The sequence below is a fragment of the Eretmochelys imbricata genome, chromosome 7 (genome assembly GCF_965152235.1).
Source record: "Eretmochelys imbricata isolate rEreImb1 chromosome 7, rEreImb1.hap1, whole genome shotgun sequence".
Lineage (NCBI taxonomy): Eukaryota > Metazoa > Chordata > Testudines > Cheloniidae > Eretmochelys > Eretmochelys imbricata.
The window spans coordinates 85925832-85940379 of NC_135578.1; the positions used below are offsets into that span (position 1 = coordinate 85925832).

Sequence of the window (14548 nt, forward strand, 5' to 3'; positions counted from 1 at the left end):
CATGAGCTGTAGCTCACCGAAAGCTTATGCTCAAATAAATTTGTTAGTCTCTAAGGTGCCACAAGTACTCCTTTTCTTTTTGCGGACACTGACTAACACGGGCTACTACTCTGAAACCTGTCACATGCATATTGATATTTACACATTTGTCTTTATTAAGGGCATAGGGAGGATTCAGATCCTTAAGCTTACTCATTAAAATAGTTTCCCCACATTTCAGACATAAAAAAAGAGAAAGCTTGCAAAAAATACTACTAGGTTCTATAAAAATAGATCAAAACACAGCACTAGCATCGCTGTTGCCTGTTACATGTTTATTTTGGAGGAATCTAGCGAGTTGGTTCTCTGATTTAATGAACTGTTAGTAGAAAATCAATAATTCACTACAAGAAAGCACCACTAATGCAAAGAGTTAAGAAAAATAAGAGCAAATGTACAGTGACCTGTCAAACACAGCCTCCACAGTGCGAGGGGCTTCTGAAGCAGTCTTTGTGGAACTACACTTCCCAGAGCTCCCTGTGGGGAAAGGCATTCTGAAAAATGTGGAGCCGATTCATAGACACGCTGTATTTCCTTTAACATCCTGTGGGTCAGCGTGTGGCTTTTACGAAGCACTTCCGGCTCTCCGAGGTAGCATTCCTTCTGCACTGACTACAGTAAGTTCCAGAAATGGGTGGACTTTCATTGACTGACACCCACCTACTCAGGGTGCACGCAACATAGACAGGATTGACAGGGTGGCAGCTCTGAATGTGCATGAGAGCGCCTGAATTCATTATTGCGAAATACAAACCGTGCTTCTTGGGGCGCCAAGGAATTAAGGAGTTAAAGGCTTCTCATCTCCCGATTTTGCATGTTATTATTATAAGAAGGAGTTTTTGCCCTCTGCAGGCAGATTCTGAACCCTCTCCCAGCTGCCCGTTCTAGAGCAAAGTACAGAGTTTTCTGTTAACTCCTACACTGATCTGCCCTTAAACTTTATGCTGTGTTTGGGATTTTCACAGACTAGATCAAAGGTGGGCAAACTATGGCAGTATCCCGCCTGGCCCTTGAGCTCCCGGCTGGAGAGGCTAGCCCCGGGCTCCTCCTTTGCTGTCCCCCCTGCCCCGCAGCCTCAGCTCGCTGTGCCGCCAGAGCTCTGGGCGGCGGGGCTGCGAGAGCCGCCGGCCTGTCCCGGTGCTCTGGGCTGCGCAGCAGTGTGGCTGGCTCCCGCCGGGCGGCGCAGCTGCCAGTCCTGGTGCTCTGAGCGGCATGGTAAAGGGGGGGGGGGGGTTGGATAAGGCGCAGGGAGTCTCGGGGGGCAGTCAGGGGACAAGGAGCAGGGGGCAGTTGGATGGGGCGGAGGGTCCGGGGGAGGTGGTCAAGTAACGGGGAGCAGGGGGGGTTGGATAGGCGTGGGAGTCCCGGGAGGCCTGTCAAGGGGTGGGGGTGTGGATAGGGGTTGGGGCAGTCAGGAGACAGGGCGCGGGGGGAGTTGGATAGGGGGTGAGGTCCCGGAGGCGCGGTTAGGGGACAAGAAGGGGGGGGGGTTGGATGGGTCGGGGGCCGTGAGGGGGGCAGTCAGGGGGCAGGAAGTGGAAGGGAGCAGATAGGCGGTGGGGGCCAGGCTGTTTGGGGAGGCACAGCCTTCCCCACCCCTCCCGCCATATTGTTTCGGAACCCTGATGTGGCCCTCATGCCAAAAAGTTTGCCCACCCCTTGACTAGACTATCAAAATGTTCCATTTCATAGAATCCTGCAAGTAATGATACCATGTACAGAGCTCACAGTGCTTCCAAATTAATTTTGTTAAAATAAGGGGAATTATTTTCCATTTAAAAAAACTTCGTTAGTACTGAAAAAAAGTTCTTATATTAGGGCTGGAAGGAAGGTCCTTAAAAAGGATGGCCAAAATTCAACCTTGCTGTGACTCCACTGAAGTCAGTGAAGGTATCCCAGGGATGAAAATTGCCTGGTACTTTGATGAACATACATCTGGTGGTAGAATCAGGAGGAGACAGTGCTGCTCCATAGCATCCAAACCAGGAAAAGGAATAAAACAGAAATGCCTTGCTGGTTGCCAGGATCTATCCAAATTTTTTCCCAACTCTCAGTCTACAATCAGTTCATCCAGTATTACACCAGGGGAAAAAAAAGAATCCCAACTGATCTGGGAGTAGTAGGGATGGAGAAACAAAGATCAAAGACTGGTTCCTGCTAAAGCCACATAATTTTTAACCTGACACCTCAGATCCCATTCAAATCTGATCATTGAGACAATTAAGCTCTTTCAGTAATTTCATGTCATAATCATGTATGCAGTTTTGCAATATTTTTATAAGTTCCCATTTCTGTGGATAAAGTGTCAGGAACAGAGTACTTTCCATAATGGCTAGTGTAGAATTGCATGGAGTACCCACAGAATCTTCTTTTCCTTTGATTAAATTTCTCCATCTGTAAAATGAGGCTGGAGTACTGGAACAATTTTTATAGTGGGGGTGCTGAGAGCCATTGAACCGAACTATAAACTCCTTATATAGTGGAAACCACTTCCAGCCAGGGGATGGCAGCACCCCTAGTTCCAGCACCTATGAATGAGGCTAGTAGTACTTAATTTCCTTTGTAAAATGCTTTGAGATCTATGGTTAGGAAGTGCTGTATAAGAGCCAAATATTAATAATTAATTAAGAATTACTGTTCATCAGTTCATCAGAAAAGATACTATAGATAACATTGCCTTCTGGGTAGTTGTCTTCCTGACATTTTGGAGTTGAGGGCAAAGTAGATTATGTATTTGCCTCAGCTAAAAGCGTTGCAGGTTTCTTTGGTACAAAATCATCAACTTCCTGGAGAGACTGATGCAGCTGCAACTGCTGTCTTCTTTCTAACTTGGAGAGTTCTCTTCTGCACCTGATGTTTTGTCTTTAATTCTTCACTATCATTATTGCATTTCCAGTAGATTTTCTGGTTGTTGTATTCGGATGTTCAGTTTGATGAGCTGGAATAGCTTTCTTTAGAAAACAGACAACATAGTAATTAACTTTATTATCCTTAATCACAGAGACACACATGTTAGGACAGCACAATTTAATCTTTGTTTACAGCAATTTCTACAAGACCTTCTTGACGGACACAAACAATAAATATATATATAAATATATAAAAACTGAGCTATGTTGGAACTTCCTTTGAAAAGTGTATAAAACTGAGTTCGGATAATGAGGTTCCTGGGGAGTGGACGAAGCCCAAGGCCAAATTGAATAATATTTTAGCAAGTGTGCCCTCAACATCCTATGGGCTCTGTAGAAGAGAGATATATTTCTTTCTACATTGGGACATTGTCCCTTTTTAAACAGAACCCATTCATGGAAATTCATTACACTGCATGCTGTGCTTTTGTTTTGGTCAGAGGCAGCTTCTCTCAGGTTCTGATGAGAGCTATGATTTATCAAGGTGTATACAGAAGAACTTCCTCTCTGTGGTGCAGGTTACATTCTACCTATGTTAGAAAAATGCGGTAAGTTCTTATCTTATTTGCGTTACAGAGCAGGAAGACTAGAAGTTGGTGCTCATGTATCCAATGTTCCATATGTGTCCTTGTTAAAATTCTGCATCTGGGGCTAATCCTATAGTCCAGTGATTACACAGTGCACTTCACAGCCCTGACTACACAACAGGTGTCGAAAGGCCCAGCTCCCTTCCAATAGTGCTGAAAACTGCTGAAGTCAGGTAAACTGAAGTCAATCCCTATTGTTGGAAAGCATGCTAGCAGTGAGGTTTCTCAAATATTCCTTGAACTTGATCAACAGCTCAACAACAGTTTTCAGTACCACTTCAAACAGTTTGAGCATAGCAATTTCTGTTACCCGTTATCAACTATGATTCATTTCCCTAGTGTAGATGCAGTCCAACATGGAGTGCCTTTTTTCAAGATTTGAGCTTCATCTTTACTTCCTGAATCAGCAGGACAGGGAGAGTCTCATATTGCTTAATGATCCAGTCATCCAAATTAGGAGCTGTGTTTACTGACTTAAGAGTAGACATACCCAGCCTTCCTTGTTTGTAAAGACAGTCAAACATCACTTAGAGCCTTCAAAAGTGGGGAAATACAATACAAATGACGAGTAGGATCCTCAGGGCTCCAAGCACCTTTGTGAGGTAGAAAGACATCTATTCTATTTCTTCACAGAAATTATTGTGTATATAAAATAGAGGACATATGTTTGGGGCTGGGTTATAGTGTGTTTGAAAATAGTGTCCAACATTCAAGGCTTCTTGTGAGGTGAGTGCATGATTGTTTTGCCTTCACCTGTACAGTCACTACCCACCAACAACTAGCATCTTGCTCTGCAAAGCTTTGGAAATATCTGGAATATGAAAGATACTATACCATGTATTCTGTTCCATTTCTCTGTTCATAATGAGTGTATCATTCCTGATCTAGGCTTGGTCTTGAAATGATCTTCCTGATTCTTTCACAACTGCAGATACTTGTTTGAGCTAAAGGAAGATGATGGCATTTGTAGGAAAGCCCAGAACTCAGGAACATTCTACCTCTTTCACAATCTCTCTCCATTCCTTAAGAAAGTTGGGAGCAAATACTTGGCACCACAGATAAGTGTAGCAGGTAAGCTGATGGTCAGTAGTAAACATCTTCATAGATTTACCAGCCAAAATGATGTACACCCAAGTTTCTTCCACTAACCAGATTTTAGTTGATACAATGTATGTTGTAAAGATCTCAGAGCTTTGTCCTTTTATCTCAGACTGATCATGATGAAGAATCAGGAAATCTATTAAGCCATATGGGAGTATGTTCTCCACTTTATGTTCAGGGTATTATTTATTAACATCAAATAACTGTGTTTAGGATTACCATCTAAAGCCCTGGCACATGGACATGAACTAATTCTTTGTAAGTATAAATGGTATCTACACAGGTCTAATCCATTTACTAATATTTATTTAGAGACAATATTTTTAATCTGGTTTAAATATGTGTGGCCATTTCCTTTGAAGCCATTTCCTTTGTAAGTGAGATATAAAGTTGACAAGGAAGGTGGAGGGTATTTGGTATAACCTGGGAAGGTTTCTCTGTGGGAAATACAATACATTCTGAGACACAAATAATTGTAGGGGAGAGGCACATTGTAGGTCCCCGAGCACTAGACTGTATGCTCTTCTTGCTCTACACAATCATGGTCCAAAAGCTGGTGAATAAACTGGATTCTCAATTTCCACCTGACTCCTTTCATTCTAGAACCACCACATACCTTCCCCACATGTGAGCTTTGTCTTGAGGCTTTTCCCTTGGATGGGAAGGTGTAATGGGTTACTACTCTCCGCACTTCAGGGGATAGTTGTCAACAGCACCGTGAGTCAGCTATTTCAAGGTGTTTGCCCAGTCTCACACCTTTTCCACAAGACATAGGAAATCCCTTCTGTGATGTGGCCTAGTTCCATTGGCCTGGGCTGTAGGAGTCTTAAATATTAAGCTGTTGTTTTTTAGTGTAAGTTTATCACAGCTTTCTCCTCCCTTTTCCTCTCATTTAGAAATGAAAAGCATGCTGGGGAAGTTCAAACAGAATGAACAGATGATAGAGGACTCAGTGCTGATTGGCTGTTCAGATGAATGCATGGCATACTTTGCCCTGGATCTAGGTTAGAATTACGCCTCCATCTATGTCTCAGCCATTGGCTGCTATATTTGTTCACTTAAATCTGCAAGTAAAGGAAGCCCAGGCACACTGATGGAGATGCTGTTTAGGCAGCGCGCTTAGTCCTTGATGGTTGAGAAGTTGCTTCTGAAGGAAGTCCTCACTCATCCTTGATGGGAAGTACTGTGACTTCATGGGAGCCACTTTATGGAATTTTTATATAATGGTATTACTTCTTTCTTTGTTTTTAGTAAAGTTGGTATGTTTGTAGTTCCCAACTTTTGGGGACTGTATTATGGTTGATGTAATGTCATTTCCATACTAACATGATTCTGTCATCAGCAGCTCTATGGAAATGTTCAGAGATTTTATACTCTTAATAGGAACAAAGAGGGGTGTGGGGTAGGGGTGGTAACTGAAATTTCTGATTCCCACAGATATATTCAATTCCAGGATCCTTGGAGAAATCTGTCATTGAATCTGAATTGAAGGGGTCATTTACTGAGTTACGGAAGGCTTTCTTTCAACTAGATGGGAAAGATGCACCCTTGTTGTCCTCGGTATGATATAGGATATTTCACGTATAGAAATTGTGATTGCTTGCACCAGATCTCCCGCTTGCAATCATTAGTTTATTATTTTATATATATTGTGGCAGTACCTAGGAGCCCCACCAGTTTGTGAGACATTGTGCCAGACACTGTACAAACACATATTAAATGGCAGCCTCTGTCTGAAAGACAAGATGTAACAGGTGGATGAAACAGAGAAGTGAGTGGCTGGGGAAAGAGGACAGAATAACAGTAACAATATGCTGATTTAACATGGACTAACTCTCTGCCCACTTTGTAAATGTAACAAACCAGTCAGTAACAATAGTCACAGTAATCACAACTTGTCACCTGCCTCACCACTATCAGAGGGCAGTTTTCTGTATGCATCCCAGCAGAAGTTAATGCAAAGAAGGGGTTTGAAGGAGGAAAAAGTGGTTTTCTCATTGTGTTGTTCTCCTTTTAAAACTGCTCCTTTTTGAGCAATTACTCTGCAGATACCCTAATTTATTTTTGGAAGCCCCGTCAAAAAGCAGGTGTGCTAAAATCAGGACCATTAGCCCATAAATAGAAATAGCTCATCATTCCCCTTTTTGAAAGAGTTGTGGTACATGTGCTATACAGCAAGAAACAGATCTGGTCTCGGCATTACTTCGAGGCATGGTTCAATTCCAGTTATTGTTACTATTCAATCCCAAAACACAGCAACTTCTTTTTCTTCTTCTCTCCTAGACATGCTGAAAGGGATGGGAATTTAAATTCAAAATGAGGAGCTTGAAACATTGTGTGGCTACAGCCACTTTTCAAAGCAGCTCCTTAATTTCATGTGCACTTTCAGGGCTGCCTGACCTGATGAACTGTGATTTGATCCACAAGGATGCATGACTGGAAAAGGATGGCAAAGTATCGCTCAGGGAGAATGGCATGACTGCATTGAATGAGCCCTATGTTCTGATGTTAACTGACGGTATTTATGTTTTGGTGTTTATAGGCTCAGGCCCTTCTTCGTTGGCATGACACCCATCAGTACTGTAGCAAAACTGGGCAGCCTACCCAGAAGAACCTAGCTGGCAGCAAGCGTGTTTGCCGTACCAATGGAATAATTTATTACCCACAGGTTAGCATCTGAATGGTGGGACAACTGACACATGATCACAGCAGTGACTAGCCAAAGTTGTTGGACTTAATAAGAGGGAATTTGTGAAACTCAAGAGCAAGAGCTTGCTATTTAGTTGTGTACTTTTTCTTTATTATTTGTCCAATGTCCCCTGAAATCTTCTAGAAAAAGCAATAGCAATAGTCTGTGTTCTCACTTACTCGAGTTTTCATGTAACAATCAGCTTGTCTGAACTCTGATTCCTAGTTGCTTTGCTGTTTGGTATGTTGTCTAGATGTCCCCAGTGGTTATCACTTTGGTGTCTGATGGGAGCCGGTGCCTTCTTGCCCGACAGGCGTCATTCCCAAAGGGGATGTACAGTGCTCTGGCAGGTTTCTGTGATGTGGGTAAGGAAGCTTCTGACAGACTGTTTTGCACTCAAATGCATAACACTGTGTTTGATAACAGGATTGTGTGCTGCATGGTGGGAGACTTCAGTCTGGGAACCAGTCACAGACCTGTAGCTCCCCCCGTTCAGTGGAGCTCATGCCCAGAGGTGATGTTCTGGAAAAAGGGGAGGGATGTTACTAGAGCAGCTTTGCTCATCCAGCTGAAGTGTGAAATTGCTTGTGTTTATCTGAAAAAGAAAAGGCGCTGTAATGGGTAAAATCATGGGATTCAACAACAGGGCACTGTCTGTGCTCATATCCACGTATGAGATCTTTGAGTTAAATCCAAGAACTCTCCTTCTAACATCTTTTTTCTGGGCTAGTGGAGAGTGGGTGTGTTGGGGAACTTACAAGAAAAAGTGTGGTGCTTTTAGTGAGTGAGAGAGAAAGTGGCTTTAAAAATGAAAGAAGGTCAGAGTAGCTTATTCTTTCTGTCATATACCTATATGGCCCCCACCACCTTACTATTTGAATGTCTTTGGTGCCTAGGAGAGGTATCCAAAAAGCAAATTTGAAGGGGACTAAAGATAGTTGATGGATTTGTTATTGTGGCCTGATGCTAAAGTGATTTCAGAATGACTCATCTTACAGAGACTTATACTACTTGGGAAGTCAAACATAAAATTCCTAAGAATTCCTAAAATCCCACCCATTTTTATGTGGCACAAGGGATACTTTCCTATTCTGGGGAAAACCTGCCAGCATTATCTTACCTGATGGGGAGGCTGTCCCTGACTAACTTGAGTGTTTCCAGGTGAGACTCTGGAGGAGACAGTCCGACGGGAGGTGGCAGAAGAGGTGGGATTGGAGGTGGAGTCTCTGTGGTATTCTGCTTCTCAGCACTGGCCCTTTCCCAACAGCTCCCTAATGATAGCTTGTCATGCCATGGTGCAGCCACAACAGACCAAGGTGAGCAGCCCCCAAGATTTTATTACCTTTCTTGCTTGGTGAATCTCCTTTCCCAGTCCACGTAACTGCTGCATTGTCAAATCCTTTTAAATGCAACTTTCAATGAGTTCTACTGAAGTGAGTGTGGGATCCTTTTAAAAGCTTGAAAATACTCCTTTTCTGTTTCAAAAACACGGTGTATTTTGTGCTGCAATGTGTATGAACCAACATCCAGATCCAAACACCGCTGTACTCTAGATCCACCCTCTGCAGATGAGGCAAGCTCTGATTTGATTTCCTATTGCTAAAGTTCCTTGTTCATCCACCAGCACCACTATTACAAGCAAGGTAATGGAATAGTGTGTACTGGCTAATTGTTACATCAAAGGAAACCAAAGCCCACAAAATATTAGCGGGCAATAGATTCTGTTAGTGGCAATTTTTTAATTTATTGGCAACTAGTGGTCAATGCATTGTCTCATAATAGATATTTAAAGTATAAAAGCTGTCATTGTTTTGGAAGCCTGCTTCGTGGCTGAGTAGTTCAGTCTCCATTTCCATTGAGGCCTTAGCCCCTTTGTGGAGACTGCCACCCCAGGAACAGGTATGATGCGAAGACCTAGTGCTAGCCAAATACTACTAATTCATTTCACATAAGCCACTGAGCAGCCTCACAGAATACATTGGAACCCAGAGTTCATTAGCCTTTTTTGCCAGAAAGTCCTGTAGATACAGGAATTATGAAGTCCTAGGTTGCTGCTTTTAAAGCCATTTAAGTCCTTTGTACATTTTGAATCCTTTCCAGATCAGCGTGAACAAACTGGAGTTGGAAGCAGCCGGCTGGTTCAGCCTGGAGGAGATAATGGAAGCATTCGGACGGGAGCCTAAGCCTTTGAAACAGGAGGATGGCAGCTTTTCACTTTGTCTGCCACCCAAGTGGGCCATAGCCCACCAACTGATTCAGGAGTGGATTAAGCTGCAGGCTTCCACCCCTGCTTAGGCACAGTCTATCAAGCCTTTATTTTAGCAGGAAAAACAAGTGAGGACAAGTTCTCACAGTGGTGACCCAGCCAGAATGGCTCATAAACTATCTTATATTCAGGTACACCTGGGGCACAGACGCATATTTGGATAAGCCCCAGCAACTCTGATACACAAAGAGTCATCAATTAGACACAATACCATAAGTTCCAGTAAATCTAAAAAAACCCCAAAAGCCCAAACCAGCGTGTCATCAAACCAGCTACAAGCCTGCATGATAGACATCAGAATGGTCAAGCCCTACCACGTTTTTCCTCGAGTCCTCTTGGAATAAAGGATTCCACTCATTTTCCTCTGTTTTACCCCTTAGACATCTCTGATGTCACACAATAGAGCCTCACTCTTGTTGACAGAGGACTAGGTAGGATTCCATTTAGGGCCTGTCAGTGTTGGTCCTAGTGCTGCTCTTGCATTTTTTGATGAAGTGTGGGAATAGTGGGAGTGCAAATTTCATTAAGTTCCCTCCTTCCATTGCTCCCCTGCCCCATCAAGTCTCCCATTATGCTCATCTTCATACAAAAATACCCTTGATTTCCTTTGCTGCTACATTTGTTCATATTGGACTTAGCCAGCAAAAAGTATTACAAGGCCCTCCCTCAGTGCCGAGCACATTGCCTCTACAGCGTTTCATCCCCAGGGAGCAAGATTTGATGATAAACAGCAGAGGAACAAAACCTGCATAAAGCTTTAACTTGCTTGATATTCTGGAAGAGCCTCCATGACTCAAGGGTAATAGAAATCATTGAGAGCCTTAGGAACTACATTTCCGTCTCAGTTCACGGGGTATCACTCTTAACTCCATGCATTGCTTAACTACGGAGCATTTCTGTGGAGCAGAGAGTCCAGTCACAAGGTTCACGGGTTTGGCTAGATACGTGCTCCCCTTGTACTGGTGGAATAGCAGGTTATCACCCTCTGGGAGACCCACTGAAGCATAGCCTTGGGCAGGCAGAGACTAATAGCCTAATAATGGAGTTACCTGGATTTCTGATTTGCTGGTAATTAAACTGGAAGAATTCAGGGTGGCTTCACCTTCTGCTTACTTGGTTGAGTTCTTGGGAAAATGCACAGATGCCCACAGTTCCAAGGCTATTAGTATGGACATCTGGAGGGAGAAGTGCATTTTTAATTCTCACCAATTGATCCTGCTCCTGGCCAAACACTGCTAGCTACACATTTTCTATAGTCACGCATTGTTGTGTTGTAACAGTCTGGCATCCAGCTTTTTTTAAAATGTAATTTACTATAGCTCTGCTGGTTTGTTCTCCATTCTTCCCCTGCATGTGTGGTGTCTGGGTTCCCTCTTCCTGGCTCTTACTCTCACCATCCTTTCTTTCCCTTGCTGGAATACAGGGGAATTAGGAATGAGGTAGAGAATGGGTGTAGATCAGTCTTGTCTTCTTATTTCCATTTTCTATTGTTTTCTAGCCTGCCTCTGGAACCTGTTTTTCTCATGTGCACAGAACTCTACTTCGGTGCATCAACTTCTTGATGCCTCCTCCAGCACCTCTCTCTCTCTCCCCCGCGCGCCCCCCCCCCCCCATCCACTCAAACCATGACTACTGATTACGGAGAGGCAGAGGAAAGTGTGAGTAGCTCAGGGCAGCCCTAGGCAACGACAAGAAGAAAAGGAGTGGCTCAGACAGATGAGATGAGAAACTCATAATTGCAGTGTAGTCCACATGTCAAAACTCAAAAGGAAAAACATGTTTTGGTATGTCAAAGAAATGTGGAAGTATTTTGCAACTTCTGCAGCCTGTTGGGATTTATTTTTAGGACAAAACAGGGTGTGTACCTCTTCGCAATCTTTCTCCAAGTTTTATAAATATACAATATATATTTACCATGTATGTTTGTCATTAAGCCCTAGAATGGTCTGCTAGAGACATATGCCTATCTTAAGAGGCCTCACACCCAGTGTACTCTAAAAGTACTGAGAATGCATCTGTGTTGTGCTCTGTTCAGCTTTTACAATACTTCCAAATGAATTTTAATTAGAAGAGCATAAACACACAAAGTCCATTTTTCAAAGTCACTAAAGAATGTTTACATTTACACAAATGCCACAGCAATTTTTAGCTTCCCACAGCTCTACACCTTGCTGCCTCTCAGCCTTTTCAACTTTTGTCTCTTCTACTCTGCTGCCAAGGACTATTGAGTGGGACTTCATTTGGGTGCTGGGTGACCACCAAACACAGCAAGCTAAAAATCAGCACTGCTTCCTCCACCCTTCTGACAAAGGTGAGGGGGGAAGCTGCTACCCTGCCCCATCTCCATAGTGTTTGATGCTAAAGTTGCTCTGTGCTCCCAAGAGTTCAGGATGCTCCTCTCTAGTCAGCTGGCCTTTCAGCTCCAGTTGGGATTCCTGTAGTACAGGCCTCCCCCTCTGAAATCTTGACTTCAGCCACATATTTATCACTCTGAAGGCATTTGACTACCTGGATTTTTTTGCTCTCTGCCAGCCCAAAGCCCAAAGAAAAAAAAAAAAGCTTTCTTGATTTTCAAAAAGGGAGACTCGGGCAAGCCCCACTCCAGCCACAGAGGATTCACACTTGATCTAAAAGTACTGATGATGCAGTGTGACTTGAGAGAAACTGCATGCACAGACAAGTAGATAAAGCCTTAAGAAAGAGAGGCTCATTTTCCCTTCCATTGCTGCAAGAGATCCCACATTTGTTCTCAGTGAGTTAGGTGGTAATTTAATTTCCTAATAGCTGAATCACTTAATTATTATCCAAGATTAGACACCTTCATAGGAATTAGAATACTGTAGGCTGGTTATGATCCTGCTAGAGTGTGTGCTGCATCAAGAGGAATGAAGATACATTTATCTTCCTGCCTAAAATAGCAAGCTTGCAGCTAATTAATCCATTCATGCTAGGCTCTGTCCCAGGCTTCAGGCCACAAGTAGAAAAAAGTTAAATTGTCAGAAGTTCTACATAAACGCTTCCGCAACAGAAGCGGATACTCACCTGAACCAGGGAATTTTATCACATACAAATGCAGGTCTAGTAAAACTAGATTAGGTTTTGCTGGAAACTTTGACAGCAAAAGTTAAGAAACACTGTTCCTACTCCCTTGATTACCATACTGGGATACCATCAGACTTCACTCACTATAAAAACCCTATTATAATTAAAAGCAAAAATGTTTTAGTACATTCTTCAAAACAGTCAAAAAGGCAAGACGGCAATGTTTATTATAGCATGTAACTGTTTTTATATGCTGAATTCTAATGTGGGTATTTGTACAACACCCTGAGATAAGTTGATAAATATAAATGGTTGGAATAAATAAAATTCTTAATAATAGGGATTTAACTAAGACAGATATAATCAAGACAAAAATCAGCAGTAGGAGAGTAGAAGAAATTGCTGCTGTTTTGCTGTTTTACGCATTAATAATTTAGGATATTTTTCACCTTGTACCTATACAGATGGTCAAATTCTGGCACTTGCAGTATCTTATCAGAGATCCATAAAACTTTACAAATGTGAGCAAACTATTCATTTTACAAATGGGGAAACAGACACAGGCCAAGGTGTCTCAGCAAGGTTGTGGCAGAGCCTCAGCCAGTGACTTCCCTGGAAGTACGACAATTTAAACCGTTTAAAGATTTCCCTTCCTAACTTTCAACTCACTTGGTCTGGAAACTGGACAGTGTTTCCTCCCTTATAAAAGATCTAATAAGCCTCCTACTGGTGGTGACTGGAATACTGGTGTGACATTCAACATCAGCAGTACAAGAAACTAGTTGCTAATTTCTTTAGCGTCAAGAAAATGGCAGAATTTTTGTACAAAAATTTTTAAATAAAAATCTAGTTGCAATTTCAAGTGACTAAACCTATGTTCCGATTTTCAGATGTATTTAAGAACAGTACTTAGAAAATCATTTTTGCCTTCACTTGCCTGCTAGGACCAGTATTGAGGCTTCTGCTTCCTTGAGAGTTTGACCGTACTAATCTCCAAAGCAAAATATGGAGCTTTTCCTACACTTAAGGTGCCTGATGTTAATAGGTAAGGAAACTGCACAGAAATCTGAATCAGTCTTGGCAAGTAAGTGAAGGAGGAACCTTTTATATATTTATTTGAAATATTAACTAGAGGAATAAGACAGTCTTCATATGGATAACTTAAATGGTTTGCTAGATAGCTTTAACTGATGTAATTTTAAGTTTTTCAATTCAGTACAGAAATGAAATGTTGAGTATCTTCCAATTAAACTTTTATTAAAGCAAGACAGACTTGTTTAGATTGGGCCCACATACAGATACTGTTGGCACAAAATCATTTTTCAGTCCCTTGAGGTAGTGGGTAGTTCAAACAAAAGCCAAGTTTGGTCATGAGCTTTCTTTCAAATACAGTGATGTTGAGAAATGCTTTTTATTCTGAGGATTTGCAATACTGCCCTGAGAAAAATAAGTGCAACTTCAAAGGAAAAAAAAGTTACAGCAACCAAGTTGTACTTTTCTAGATCTTTATTTAAATAAATTAGAAAAATGCTTATAGAAAAATATATTAAAATACCCAGGCTGATAAATCTACAATTCTCCATTATTTGAAGAAATCTACATAGTTTTCACTACTACTCATCAAAACTGCTTACACTGAAGCTTTTGCATTTTAGAAACTGTGGGTGGGTGGGTGCTTGTTGGGTAGACGGATGTTTGTGGATATCAACAGCAAAAAGACGACGACAGAAGAGGGTACTACTGCTGGTGTGTGATCTCTTTTATATCCTTCTTGACACAGCAGCATTTCAAGAGGGTCTGCATCTCATCCATATTTTAGCCACTAAAACAAAACATTTATTAATGGCTACAAGGGCCAAAAAAAAAATTGTGAGTGGCAAAGAAAAAGCAAGCAAGACTTGGAGTCTTCCCAGAG

The 14548-nt window shown here is 42.2% G+C and overlaps 1 protein-coding gene across 5 annotated transcripts; it reads left to right on the plus strand.

Annotated features, from left to right (window-relative positions):
• Positions 1-623: 623 nt before the first annotated feature.
• On the plus strand, positions 624-13984 carry NUDT13 (nudix hydrolase 13). 5 transcript variants are annotated; one of them, XR_013346666.1, is made up of 9 exons: positions 624-656; positions 3389-3496; positions 4467-4606; positions 5533-5640; positions 6090-6196; positions 7179-7304; positions 7579-7690; positions 8487-8968; positions 9426-9498. XR_013346666.1 is itself a non-coding variant. In XM_077822137.1 (9 exons), exons 2-9 carry the CDS (start codon positions 3411-3413, stop codon positions 9618-9620), a joined length of 1029 nt encoding a protein of 342 aa, XP_077678263.1. In that variant the 5' UTR covers positions 624-656; positions 3389-3410; the 3' UTR covers positions 9621-13984. The 5 variants fall into 5 exon arrangements, 4 of the variants coding, with proteins under 4 accessions (XP_077678263.1, XP_077678264.1, XP_077678265.1 ...); XM_077822137.1 differs by having other exon boundaries at positions 8487-8641; positions 9426-13984; XM_077822138.1 differs by having other exon boundaries at positions 8487-8641; positions 8856-9490.
• Positions 13985-14548: the final 564 nt, after the last annotated feature.

Excerpts from the sequence above, each read along its gene's own strand:
- NUDT13 (XM_077822137.1), top strand. The coding sequence starts at position 3,411 with ATGAGAGCTATGATTTATCAAGGTGTATACAGAAGAACTTCCTCTCTG. Across the intron at positions 3,497-4,466 it reads ACCTATGTTAGAAAAATGCG|ATACTTGTTTGAGCTAAAGG; the intron begins GTAAGTTCTTAT and ends TCACAACTGCAG. Across the intron at positions 7,305-7,578 it reads GAATAATTTATTACCCACAG|ATGTCCCCAGTGGTTATCAC; the intron begins GTTAGCATCTGA and ends TATGTTGTCTAG.